Source organism: Plasmopara halstedii, assembly GCF_900000015.1.
Source record: "Plasmopara halstedii genome assembly, contig: Scaffold_525, whole genome shotgun sequence".
Lineage (NCBI taxonomy): Eukaryota > Oomycota > Peronosporomycetes > Peronosporales > Peronosporaceae > Plasmopara > Plasmopara halstedii.
In genome coordinates this window covers 12372-23832 of record NW_020187445.1, presented here as the reverse complement: position 1 = coordinate 23832, position 11461 = coordinate 12372, and the positions used below count along the sequence as shown (strand labels likewise).

Here is an 11461-nt window from a genome sequence, read left to right as displayed (position 1 = left end):
TAAAGAATCCAGTTGAATATTTGGTAGAATATTCTAGATAGGCTTAGAGGTAGCACTGCGAACTAAGGTCCTTTATATATTCACTTTGCATTTTGCCATCTAGTGCTTAAGCTACCTAAAAGCCAATGCTTATGTCAGCGCCAAGAAAAGACTGATCTGTATCGGCAAATAGCTTATTGGAGTGGACACGTTATAGAAGCTCTCACAAGTGTTCAGTATGAATTTATCAAGTCTTTTGCGTGACTTTAGACGAATGATTAGTTCAAATAAATTCCATGCATCTGAACAATGCAGCCTATGCAGCTGTATCGCCAGATGGTCAAACTCAGCATGTGCGTCAGAGAGTCCATGGTACATAACAAGCCACTCCTATAGCACCCCACCCACCCCACTTTAGAGTACACTACAGCAAGAGGAATACCACTGGATCCCAAGGTAAGTCGAGTATTTAACAAGCTAATCAAGAGCTTAACATGTTGCAATGCATCATGCTCGTTTGCTGTGCACACGTTGCTATGAATGCTGATTTGCAGCATAATCAAAGCGCTTGTATGGATATAGTGACGGATGTAGCTTATTATAAGCATTTATTTTAAAACCCTCCATTTTACCGGGTCGGCCCCGAGGGTGCAAATTGCGCTCTCTCTCAAACCCGATTTGTGATGACATCACAATGTGAACTATAAGAGACATTGTCGACAACATTTTAAAATAAAATCAGACCGATCTCATGACGCTTTCAGATAATAAATCAAAACGCGTGGTGGATTGCTTATCCGCCGTCGTGTTCCATATCTATCATATGAAAAAACTGACCCGTCGGGTTCTTGAAGCTAGCCATTCTACTCCTCGCATCAAAGATCTGCGCAACTCAAAGCTCTGCACAACTGATTAAGTAACGGAACCGTTTATGACGAATGCTAATATAAGCTCCTCCTCCACAAAATTATGTTGTTTTCACCATTATGCAACACTTTTGGAACAGTACCTAAGGATAGTTATTCGAGCTCAATCAGATCTTCTGCGCGAGATAATAAGGGAAGACTTCCTGCCTCTACGATTATTTTTGCTATTCAGTTGAAGAATTGTTAGCTTTCTACATGGTGCTACACTGCTCCGTGCGGTATCAGAATCGCTCGGTAGTAAGTATCATTTTCATCATGACAAATGAAGGACATCGCCAATAACTTCAGAGTGTGGCTCTTTTCTTGCGCCTAGCAGTTGGTCTCCGTAATATGCTCTGACACAGGAGACATCAGTCTACAGTGTTTCTTCATCATGCTCTGCTTTAGAATAGAGTTGGTTTATGACTCGACAGATTCTCTATAAGATTGATTTCAATCAATTTTTTCTTGATTCTTGTCTCAAGGCGTAACAGCTACGATGCAGCTAAGATTAGATCGTATGATAATTTATATCTTGGGCTATGCATCATATTACACGTGCAAAGTGCTTAAACTTGACGAACAAATTAAATGGATCTTTAACATTTGTCCTGGTCTCAAGACGCACGGATACTGTATAATCTTCAATACTTGGGCTTGTTTTCCATTGTGTCGTTTCGAACGTATTTGCACGGCCTTCCTGGATGTTACCCTAGCTTTGCAAACCCGTGGACGTGAACATTCAGAACTAACAGCCCTAGGCTGCTATCACCTCTGTATTTCAAAGGTGTCGCTAGATCTATAAGGTCGACTTCCACGCGATAAGATAGAACTGAGTTTTGTTATTGTAGGCAGCTTTGCAGCAGCTCAAACTCAACATTTACAATTTACTTAAGTGAGGACCTGTCTAATTTAACCTCTCAAACAGTAGAATGAGACACTTAGGGCGTAAATGTTCGACCCGGTACCTATATAACATCAGTGGGAGCAAGTTGCTTTCCGATAGTTATATGATTGTTATCCATCTTCCCAGCTTTATTTGAATAAACACATCTGACTCGGTATAATCCCTCCGATCCTGCACTCTACGCAATCCTACCGGCACGAATAATGCGATACGCAGTGTTTTTTGCTACAAAATGATACTCGCATGTTTATGTTTTGAGACATATTCGCACATGGCCGCTCATAATGAGATGCTTTTTACAATTCGTGGATGGAGTTTGATTTAATACTGGCCGACTTTTTTAACTCCTTAACATAGCCGGCAATATATATCCTCTCCTGACAGGCGGACAAACCTAAACCACACACGATTTGCCAAGTAAGGTGGTTGTATGCTGTCATTCAGATAATTTCCAAAACGGCAAAAATACTGCATATCATTGACCATTATTTTGTGGATCTGCCCGACTACTGTTGCTCTATGCGCATGGGATACTTTTGATGCGTGATGACTAATGGGTGTAGAAAGCGCTCAAAAAGCGAGTTTCTGGCGCTCGCATTGCTCTTCCTCTGGGCAAAAGGTTCACAAGCGTAGACGTAAGGACTTTTGCTCGGTGTTTCGGTAGTTTAAAGACGTAGTTACGGTGTGGTGAATTTGGTACGAGTTAGCATGATTCCTGTACTTGCTGACTTAAATCTAGCACATTAGTGGCTAGCTGGATATCGTCGAGAGTTTTCCGGCTGGTTGTCGCAAAACCTTATCGACTTTTGATAAGGGGGTTGAATATCGTCAACTCGAGCGTACAGGGGGCGAATCGCAGTGAGCACCTCATCTTCAGTACAAACATTAGTTTGTTATTTTCCGGTGAGAACTTGGAGAGTTGCTGCGATCAATATCTTTGGGGTACTGTTTAGTATTCTAGTCGCGAGAAACGCGTCATTTCGTAGAGCCCCTGCTGAGTCATGTAAAGTTGCAAAGAGCTTTCCAGCCACTCCACATACAAGATGTAACCAAAATTCTAACTTGGACGAGACATAGTTTTAAGATCATACAGCTCTTGAATCTCATGGACAACATCTAAAGTTTTTGTGACACAGCATTAGTGTTTTCGTCGAGAAAAGCCGGCGTATCGTATTCTTCACCAATATCCCCGCGCACTATCTACAATTTGGTGGTCACACGTCAAACGGATCGATCAGAATTTAAGATGTATTCAAAATGCTTGAGACCTCGTATTGACAACCAACAACGCTGTTCGTATTCTATCGTAGGCTTGTCTTGATCCCGCGGGAAGATATGTCAACGTTACCATTCTCTCGAAAGATACCATCTGTTCAAGTCTCAGTCACCAGATTAACGACAGTGCAACGACATGACAAAAGTGTGATGTGAATTTGATCCTTAACAGCATTCGTACCTCATCTCTGCTTCCGTAATAGTCATTATTAAAATTAGTTTTTAATCTCAAACGACACTCTCGGTCCTTATTTTCCCAAGGGGTTGCCATGCACAACACGCTTCCTAGAATCCTGTCGAATTTCCAAGCTTGAGCCTTGAACGGTAGCTGTAATAGCTGGCTTGTGGGGTGGGCAATATTGACAGCAAGGGCCTAATGAGATAAGCACCCATCTCAACGGGCACATGCTGTTTATATTTCGCAAAGTCAAGCATCATAGGACAACGTCTGATTCTCTAAAATTGGCGTGTAATGCTGTTCGACGGCGAAGCGACGTGGATGGCTTTTAACACGGCTTCTCTACTGTTTCATTGTCGTGTAAACTGCCGTTGGGATTTTGCTCTTGAGCAAGAAAGTGTGCTCGTGATCCGGCGAAAAGACTTTCTGAATATTGGGTAGTCAATACCTCTTTTAACTAGTCTGATGACTATCTTTAGATGTTCTGCCATACTGAGAAAATTATTTTCACGCGCCATTGTCGAGCAAAATGATTCATTGAGTGAAGTTTCCAGGGAACGTTGTCGAGCGAATCAGGAATCAGTACCCAGAGCTATGAAATTTATTCTACTGTTGCCATAGTCTTCGAGATATTGCTCTCAGCATCAGCAATCCCTTTTCTGTGAGAAGAGAATTCAGTGGTGTTTTTTTTTCGTTTTATCTCTTGCATTTTTTGACGCGTTTAAGTGCGATTTGTCTCGCTTTCGGTGACATTTTTGAATTTGTTTGATATATAAAAATTGTCGAAGTAAGACATAAAGCTAAATTCTGCCATCTATGTCTGTAGCTTTCATTGCCGCAATTAAGGACACAACTGCAATCAATGGTTACAATAGTACACTAGCTAGTCAGAAACATGTGCCGTCGTCACTTAAATCTCTCTCTTGTTTTGCAAATTGTTATTTCAAAACTTACCATGAATTATTCAAGCAAAAGCGAGGACGCAGATTGGTGTGTACAACATGAAGCAGGATTTCGTCCTGGGCATCTTGCCCTTCGGAAATCGCTGGAAGAAACACAGCATGTATATTGAGATTGCAGTGTGAGGTTCATTCGCATCAAGCTTAACAGGCACTCGAAGTGTAGCTGCAGTTACCATCGCTTCTCCCTCACTCCAATTTTCGCTCCGTACCGTCCGTAGCTTCCAAATACCCCTGTAAAATAGTAAACTAGACATCATGGATCCACAGCTTTCACCAATTACAATCAGCAGCTACAACATTGGTGATATCTTCAACTCGCCAGCTACAATGGATTTACTGGATGATGAAGATTTTGAAAGCACGATGATGATGCTTGACAGCGCAGTTTTCCGAACCGAAGACCCCGACAACGTGGAGTTGCACTTTAATGGACTTAGCGATTCATTTAATCCTCGGAGTCCAGAGTCCCCACTTGCCACAAGTGGGCACCGCATGATAAGTGCAAGTGGGCAAGGATTGTCTGTGGGTGTTACCTCATATTTGCAGCCTGACGTGAAATTGCAAAGCAGCAGTGAAACTCCGGTTGGGGCTGATGTGTACATCAAACAGGAAGGCACTATGCCCGGCTTTTCGCCAACTGTCGACTCCTTCATTCGCGAGTCGTGGAGTGACATTGCCGGTTTAAATTTGAGAGCGTTTCAAACTTCTCTTCAGCCACCAAACCACTCAGGCTCCCTTACGATTTCGGTCACTCCTGGCCGTACGAATCCACTACCGTTAAATATGTTGCATTTAGGCACAGTGCCATTGCCCCCACCGACTCTTTGCATCAACTCAAACACTTTATCCAATTCATTGATAACATCTGTGCATTCTACGAAATCAAAGAGCACGCGACGAGCAAAGCAGTGCATAACAGAAGGATGCGCACGCAGGGCGCAATCTAACAATCGATGCAAGACCCACGGTGGCGGAGCACGATGTCAAGTGGAAAATTGTGGCAAAAGCTCACAAGGTGGAGGTCTTTGTCGGGCTCATGGAGGTGGTAAGAAGTGCCGCGTGCCTGGGTGCTCCAAAGGTACCCAACGACTTGGTCTATGTTACCTGCATGGTGGTATCCGTCGCTGCATTATGGATGGCTGCAAGAAGAAAGATCGTGGAAATGGATACTGCATCTCGCATGGAGGTGGCCGGCGGTGCGAAGCTGGGAATTGTAATCGGTCCGTTCGCAAGGGAAATCATTGCCAAATACACCAAGGTGTACTTGTATCGAAGCACTTATGAATAAATGGATATCTAGCATAATAATTTTAAAACAAAAATTCTGTTGGATATCAAAATTGAAAAGTGAAATTTTAGGCATGCCCATCTCTCAAAACAGTACCGTCTACATGACGATGCAGCCACTTGAGCCACTTTTGATCGATCCGGTGCGCACGATCTTATCATTATTAATGTAAGCTGAAACGTGACTATGACCTTCCGTATTCCAGTCAAGTGAGACGAGGTAGCAGCCATCGTACGGACGATACTGCATCACAATGCCTGAACCAAAAGGAGTCATAACTACATCGCCACGTGAAGCTTTGATTGCTCCGATTACACTAGATGGATTTAGGTATGCGTGAGCTTGAGCGGACGTCAGTCCGAGCCTTAAGACAACTACATGCACACCATCTTTCTCTCGCACGTCTTCGAGCACACCTGATCCATAAATTGTATCAACTGGCTGTCCCACAACACCACGCACAGGTCGTCGTAGGCTAGTAACATGAAAGTATCCGTACACTCCTGATAAGTCCACAATGTACATGTCGTCGACGCGACGATGTGTGCGAATGACACCCTCCCCAAATGGCGTCACTACGAAAGACCCTTTTGCAAATATAGTCTCCGGTAAAATCGGACTCCCCGAGGTGATGTTCTCGTCGGATCCCGATATTAAGTAAATAAGCGGTTTTTTCACCAGCAATTCTAATGTGTTGCGTCTTCTTGGCGTGGGGGCCTGCACAATCTCTTGGGTTTCTTTGGCCTGAACATAAGCTACAGTACAGCTGAAATTTGGGTTTACCAAAGTAGCCTTCAGACATCCATGGTATGGCTTGCTCATGCTTGTGTTGGCTACCCCGAAAACTGTGTCGATATATCGCTTGATACCAATCTCATTTGCGTATGGATTCCTTATCGTTTGCGTTGAAGCGCGCGTCGAGAAACCGTATCTAAACATTTGAAAGAACCCGTGACTTCCTGAAGATGCAGGTCCCTTTTTTTTGACAGACATCTCTGAAGCAAATGCAAGCGCTGGAGCAGCTTGAACATTAAGACTAACAAAGTCTTTCCTGAGATGGGCCACCACGGGATTCTTTGCCGTCATAGCCCAGTCAGTCAGCTCTAGTACGTACACCTCATCTTCTTCTCGATAACTCCTAACGATAGCCCTTCCGTATGGTGTATTTGCGTCGGAGCCAGTCGAAACAGGTCCAGCGGGTAGCACTGTTGCACTTTTGCTGGAACCCAATCGAAGCATAGAAAGAAAGCGTCGAGGTGGGGATACCGGTGACAGCTGAAGGTATCGCTCCTGTACGAATGCGCTAGTTAGCGATGGCAGCTCACCACTCTGAGTTCTAATATCGCTATTAAACAATCGCAATTCGTTAACGCGATCTTTGTCACGAAAATGAACAACGACACCACGTCCAAACGGCGAATCAACGACCATCGTCTCAGCAAACAATGGCTTGGTTACAGATCCACTGGGAACAAACGTGATTAATTTTTTTGTAATAAAGCCGATGCCGGATCGCACACCAGCGAAAATTCGCGGAGACGTCTGATCACTCGTAGCATAATTTTGAATATATTCATCTTCCACAGGTTGCAGCGAATTCTCGTTCAAAAATGCCGTTATGTGCAGCATTGTTTGGTCTCCAGGAATTGACACCGCATATATATTGTCTTCGGTGCGATAAGATATCACACGACCGATACCAAAAAGCGTTTTCACTAGAGAATGTGAAGCAAATATCCGGGCAGGAGGCGAGCGATGAAATTTGACGTATTTAATTGAGCTTTTAGAAAGACCCGAAGATGCCAAACATTCACAGCTTACAAGGCTATCATCCGGTAAAAATGCTTGCGCGCGTTTTTTGCTTCCTGATGGTGGCCAATCAGTCAAATCTACGTGATAAATGCCATCGATACCGCGATATTTACGAACGATACCACGACCGATCGGCGTGCGAACGATGTCATTTAAAGCGAACACTTGAGGTTTTATAACTAGAGAAGTAGGGCCAAATTTTTTCGACAGAAATGCATTTGCCGTGCCAAGATCACGATTCAACAGGAGCCTCGCACGTTCCCGACTTTGCGAAGTGAGCCACGTCTGAATAGCTTCAAATGACTGGCCAGCATCATCGCAGATCTTTTTTAGTCCGCTAAGTCGAATCATTTTCATGCCATATGCTTCGACTGCTGCACCCACGTACGTATCAAAAAAGAAAATATTCATCTTGCGCCAACGGACCAAATCTTCTTTCGAATGATAATTAAACATCTTTTCCAAAGGCTGCACGCGATGAAAAAAGCCGGCTTCTAGCACATCAGGTCCAAATTTCTCTACAATTAACTCCGCTGCTCTTACATCACCTTGACCATTGTCACCAACAAAAACGTGCTTGAATTCCGGATACAGTTGGTAAAATTCGCCAAAGTTTTCAAACTTTTTCTGCGCCATAGGTTCTAGGTCCCCTTGCCACATAAAAGCGCGGCCTGATGTCAAATTGCCAGCAAGAAGCGTGGGCAGCGTGTGCATTCCCATCTTTTCGTGCAAAGCTGCAAACTTAGCGTACGACTTTTTCTCGGATACATCCTTGTAAACATGTGGTCGAGCGGAGATAAACACCAAATTACCAATTCGATCGTCTGTCCAATCGTCTGGCCCCACTGTGCCCATATCAAGTTCACGATAGAATGGAAGAACACCTGGATACAAAGTGTGTCGAGGAAATCGTGTGTCCAAACCTGCTGGATAACGTCCACCTGAAGAATACAGCGTATCGTCCACATCGCTCAACACCTTTCGCCATGCCTGCTGCTTACGATTTCGACCCCGCTTCGTTCCCAATCGTGAGTGCGCAATTTGTACGCTAGCTTCGCGCTGTATGTGGCTCAGAATATCAGCTCGAATTATCGGGTCCCGGACATCGTTAAAAACTAATTTGTGCATACTATGAAAATCACCTTTTGCATCGGTGTAAGTCTTTAAATTGCTTAAATCGTCGCCCTGCGTCTTTAAAATAATATTGCGAACCCACTTTTGAGCCATGGGATGAGCACTGATCTTCATTACCATTAGTGCGTCTAACAACACTGCTCGGGACATGACAGACAAATCCGCCAATCGTGTGGTACACAACAAATCAAGAATTAATGTGCGACTTTGATCCTCGCGCACATTTGAATGGTCCTTCACTTTGTAGAAAAGCAGTGCGAGCTGAATATGGTTTAAAATGTAATTTAGCTCGTCCTTGCCCGCTCCTGCAAGAATCCGATAGATTTTAAGCTCTCGTCGTTTTACTTCAGCGAAATTTATCATATTGTTGATGGTACTGGGTAAATAATGACGATCGATGCGACTCACGCACTCCATTACAAGAAGAGTCTTCTCTTCTGCCGTGGCTTTGTATTTAAATAAATTTTGTGAAAATTGCCTGGATGCTTCCTTTAGCTTCGGCCGACGACTGATTTCTTGCCTATGCAGGAACCTGTCGAAAAAATGCACACTCATTGTAAAAATAAAAACGAGTACCAAGCCAAGCGTTGAGCTCCATTGGCCGACTGCAAGTGGCGAGTCTTTCACATATAGCACTGCAGCGCTAAATAAAAATGCGGTGCCGGTCCAAAAGCGGTTTTCAAACTCCTGTGCATCATGCCAACGCCACTTTGAAGACTCTGTAGACAGGTATAGTCCGATGACATACATAATTCCAATCCACGACGCACACAAAAGTGGAGCGTAGGCAAAGAAGGCCATAACAACAAGCGCGAATAATACACCAAGAAAAATTAATCCCACCAATACTAGTGCGCTGCTGGATGCTTCGCTCTTTTTCTTCATCTTAAGAGTTTTACGTGTCAATTGCAATTGTGTCGGCGAGGGAACGGGTGTAGCTTGCAATGAGAGTGGGGAAGTTGATGTTGACATATTTACCCGGTCCACGTGCGTCTGCATCGTCAAAGCCATGAGAAAATACTCAGCGGCAAGGCGAGAACACAGGCGCCTTCTACTTCACAATTACCGAGCAATATTTTCAACTTTAAGGGGAAAACGACAGATGAAGTTCACGTATATATTAATTAACCAATCCGGGTGCTACAGATTATCATCATCTGTCACTAAATCATTGACCAGCCATTTACGAAAGTTTCAAATATCGCGCTCATCCAGAAGATCAATGGAAGCAGCAAAGAATGACATGCGCAGTAGCTATTATGAAACTGTCAGTGCAAACTATTGTGCATGCTTGACATCTCCAATCAGCCAAAAGATTGATAATATGCAAGAATGTCGGTCACCGTTATCAGTAAGGTTAATGTGACATCGCATCAGGCCTACTGGTTTATTTTGAATATCAGGCAGGCTAACGATACAGCGTATCTTGCTATCGTACACGCTACGACTCACGTCATTAAGTATGACTGGGCTTGACTGTAGTAGCTCAGTTCAATTTTCAAATTAATTTTCACGTTACATTATCATCAGATAGTTTAGTGGTGCTTCAGTTGAGGTCATAATAGGCAAACTGTGTTTTTGAAAATATACTAACCTTACGATTGCCTGACTCTAACAAAGGGTTTAGATCTCTCGAATATAATCGGCGGATTGCTTTAGCTTATTATAGTATTTATAATGGTATAACAGCTTGACCCTGAGATTCAGAAAAATTCACCGCTTTACCAGCCACCGACTGAACTTTGCTTTGATGGGAGCAGGTACATTGCCGAAAATGGCGAACAGTCGTGGGTTTCCGCATTAGGCCTTTTCGATATATGCACACTCAATGACAGTGCTTTGATTGAGCCATAAGCAATCGCCAGTGCACTGCAGTAGTGTGCGCGAAGCTGCGCAACATGTTTGGTTGACCTCTGCTCAACTTGATTCTCATGTCGCTCACAATAGCAGTCATATCTGAAAATGTGATCGATATGCGCGGGCGTGCGGGTACTAAAAGGTTACCTTGCGCTTCTGATTCAACGAGTTTAAGAAAGGATACGATGCACGATAGTTTCTTCGTGGTGTCGTGCAATGATGCACTGTTATACTGACTCCAGATATTCTTATCTTTCTGATAGCGCGTCCAAACCATATATATCAACAATTAACCTCTATCGGGAAGACGAATCGACCACCACGGTGACCATGCACAAATGGATGTTGGCATAAAGAACGATAAAAGTTTAGGCCAAATTTTGAACAAAAAGAGCCTTTTGTGTTCAGTAAAAACTGAGCAACTGAGTCTTAAATTGGATGGCATTTAGTACGCTGTTGATCACATGAAGGCGTCAAAATTCAGAAGAGTCGGTAGTATGCAACAATGAGTCACACATTGGATGACCAAAAACTGCAGAACATTTGTATTCTTTAGAGAGTAAGTCCCAAGCAAGTTATCATGACTGTGTAACTTGTCGAATTCGTGCAACGCCTTGACCTCGTGTCTTTGCCGAAATATAAGAACTGTCTTAATCTCTCTTTTGTCAGATAAACAGATTTTTTCTTAAATGCGGCCCAGAGTAGAAAAATAACGAGCTACCTATAAATTTATTAATTGATATATTTCATTAAATTGTTTTTTTGGGAATATTACACGAGAGGATTCAGACCTCAGCATTCGATCTATTCAGGTTAAATTATCGTTTCAGTGCGAAAGAAAACTGCGAAAATACCGAGGAAAATACGAAACTGCTTCTCAAGCATGAGATGCAAAAGCTCTGGATTATATGCGTGCAGCTCGCAAAATGAAACAAAATGCGTTCATTCGGGACGACGTAAAAAGATCTAAAGTCTGAAAGCGGATGTAATCTGATGTTTGAGCAAATGTTATGTTCAGTCGGTCCTTAAGAGAGCAAATTGCATGACTGCCAAAGCTTTTTTCGGTTATGAGTACTACTGCGTACCCAAACTTATAAATGAAATGATTTAAAGCCTTGATGATTCACTTTCGGAAGGTAGATTGAACGACCAAAGTCGTTAAGA

General features: G+C 43.2%; 5 protein-coding genes across 5 annotated transcripts; 3 read left to right on the top strand and 2 right to left on the bottom strand.

Moving 5' to 3' along the window:
- Window positions 1–1383: 1383 nt before the first annotated feature.
- On the top strand, window positions 1384–1783 carry PHALS_10649 (uncharacterized protein; the record flags this gene model as incomplete). The annotated part of the gene is made up of 2 exons (XM_024726109.1): window positions 1384–1671; window positions 1736–1783. The coding sequence occupies 2 exons, from the start codon at window positions 1384–1386 to the stop codon at window positions 1781–1783; spliced, it is 336 nt and encodes a 111-aa protein (XP_024576819.1).
- A 1124-nt stretch (window positions 1784–2907) lies between these two features.
- Window positions 2908–3473, bottom strand: PHALS_10648 (uncharacterized protein; the record flags this gene model as incomplete). The annotated part of the gene is made up of 3 exons (XM_024726108.1): window positions 2908–2991; window positions 3248–3394; window positions 3456–3473. 3 exons carry the CDS (start codon window positions 3471–3473, stop codon window positions 2908–2910), a joined length of 249 nt encoding a protein of 82 aa, XP_024576818.1.
- An 89-nt stretch (window positions 3474–3562) lies between these two features.
- PHALS_15448 (uncharacterized protein) lies at window positions 3563–4463 on the top strand. Its single transcript, XM_036407443.1, has one exon. The coding sequence runs from the start codon at window positions 4061–4063 to the stop codon at window positions 4247–4249; it is 189 nt and encodes a 62-aa protein (XP_036263145.1). The 5' UTR covers window positions 3563–4060; the 3' UTR covers window positions 4250–4463.
- Window positions 4462–5490, top strand: PHALS_10647 (uncharacterized protein; the record flags this gene model as incomplete). Its single annotated transcript, XM_024726106.1, has 1 exon — window positions 4462–5490. The coding sequence occupies one exon, from the start codon at window positions 4462–4464 to the stop codon at window positions 5488–5490; it is 1029 nt and encodes a 342-aa protein (XP_024576816.1).
- Window positions 5491–5593: 103 nt separating this feature from the next.
- Window positions 5594–9412, bottom strand: PHALS_10646 (uncharacterized protein; the record flags this gene model as incomplete). The annotated part of the gene is made up of 1 exon (XM_024726105.1): window positions 5594–9412. One exon carries the CDS (start codon window positions 9410–9412, stop codon window positions 5594–5596), a length of 3819 nt encoding a protein of 1272 aa, XP_024576815.1.
- Between the last annotated feature and the right edge of the window lie 2049 nt (window positions 9413–11461).

Bases quoted from the DNA above. Each gene is read 5' to 3' on its own strand.
- PHALS_15448 (XM_036407443.1), top strand. From the start codon at position 4,061: ATGTCTGTAGCTTTCATTGCCGCAATTAAGGACACAACTGCAATCAAT.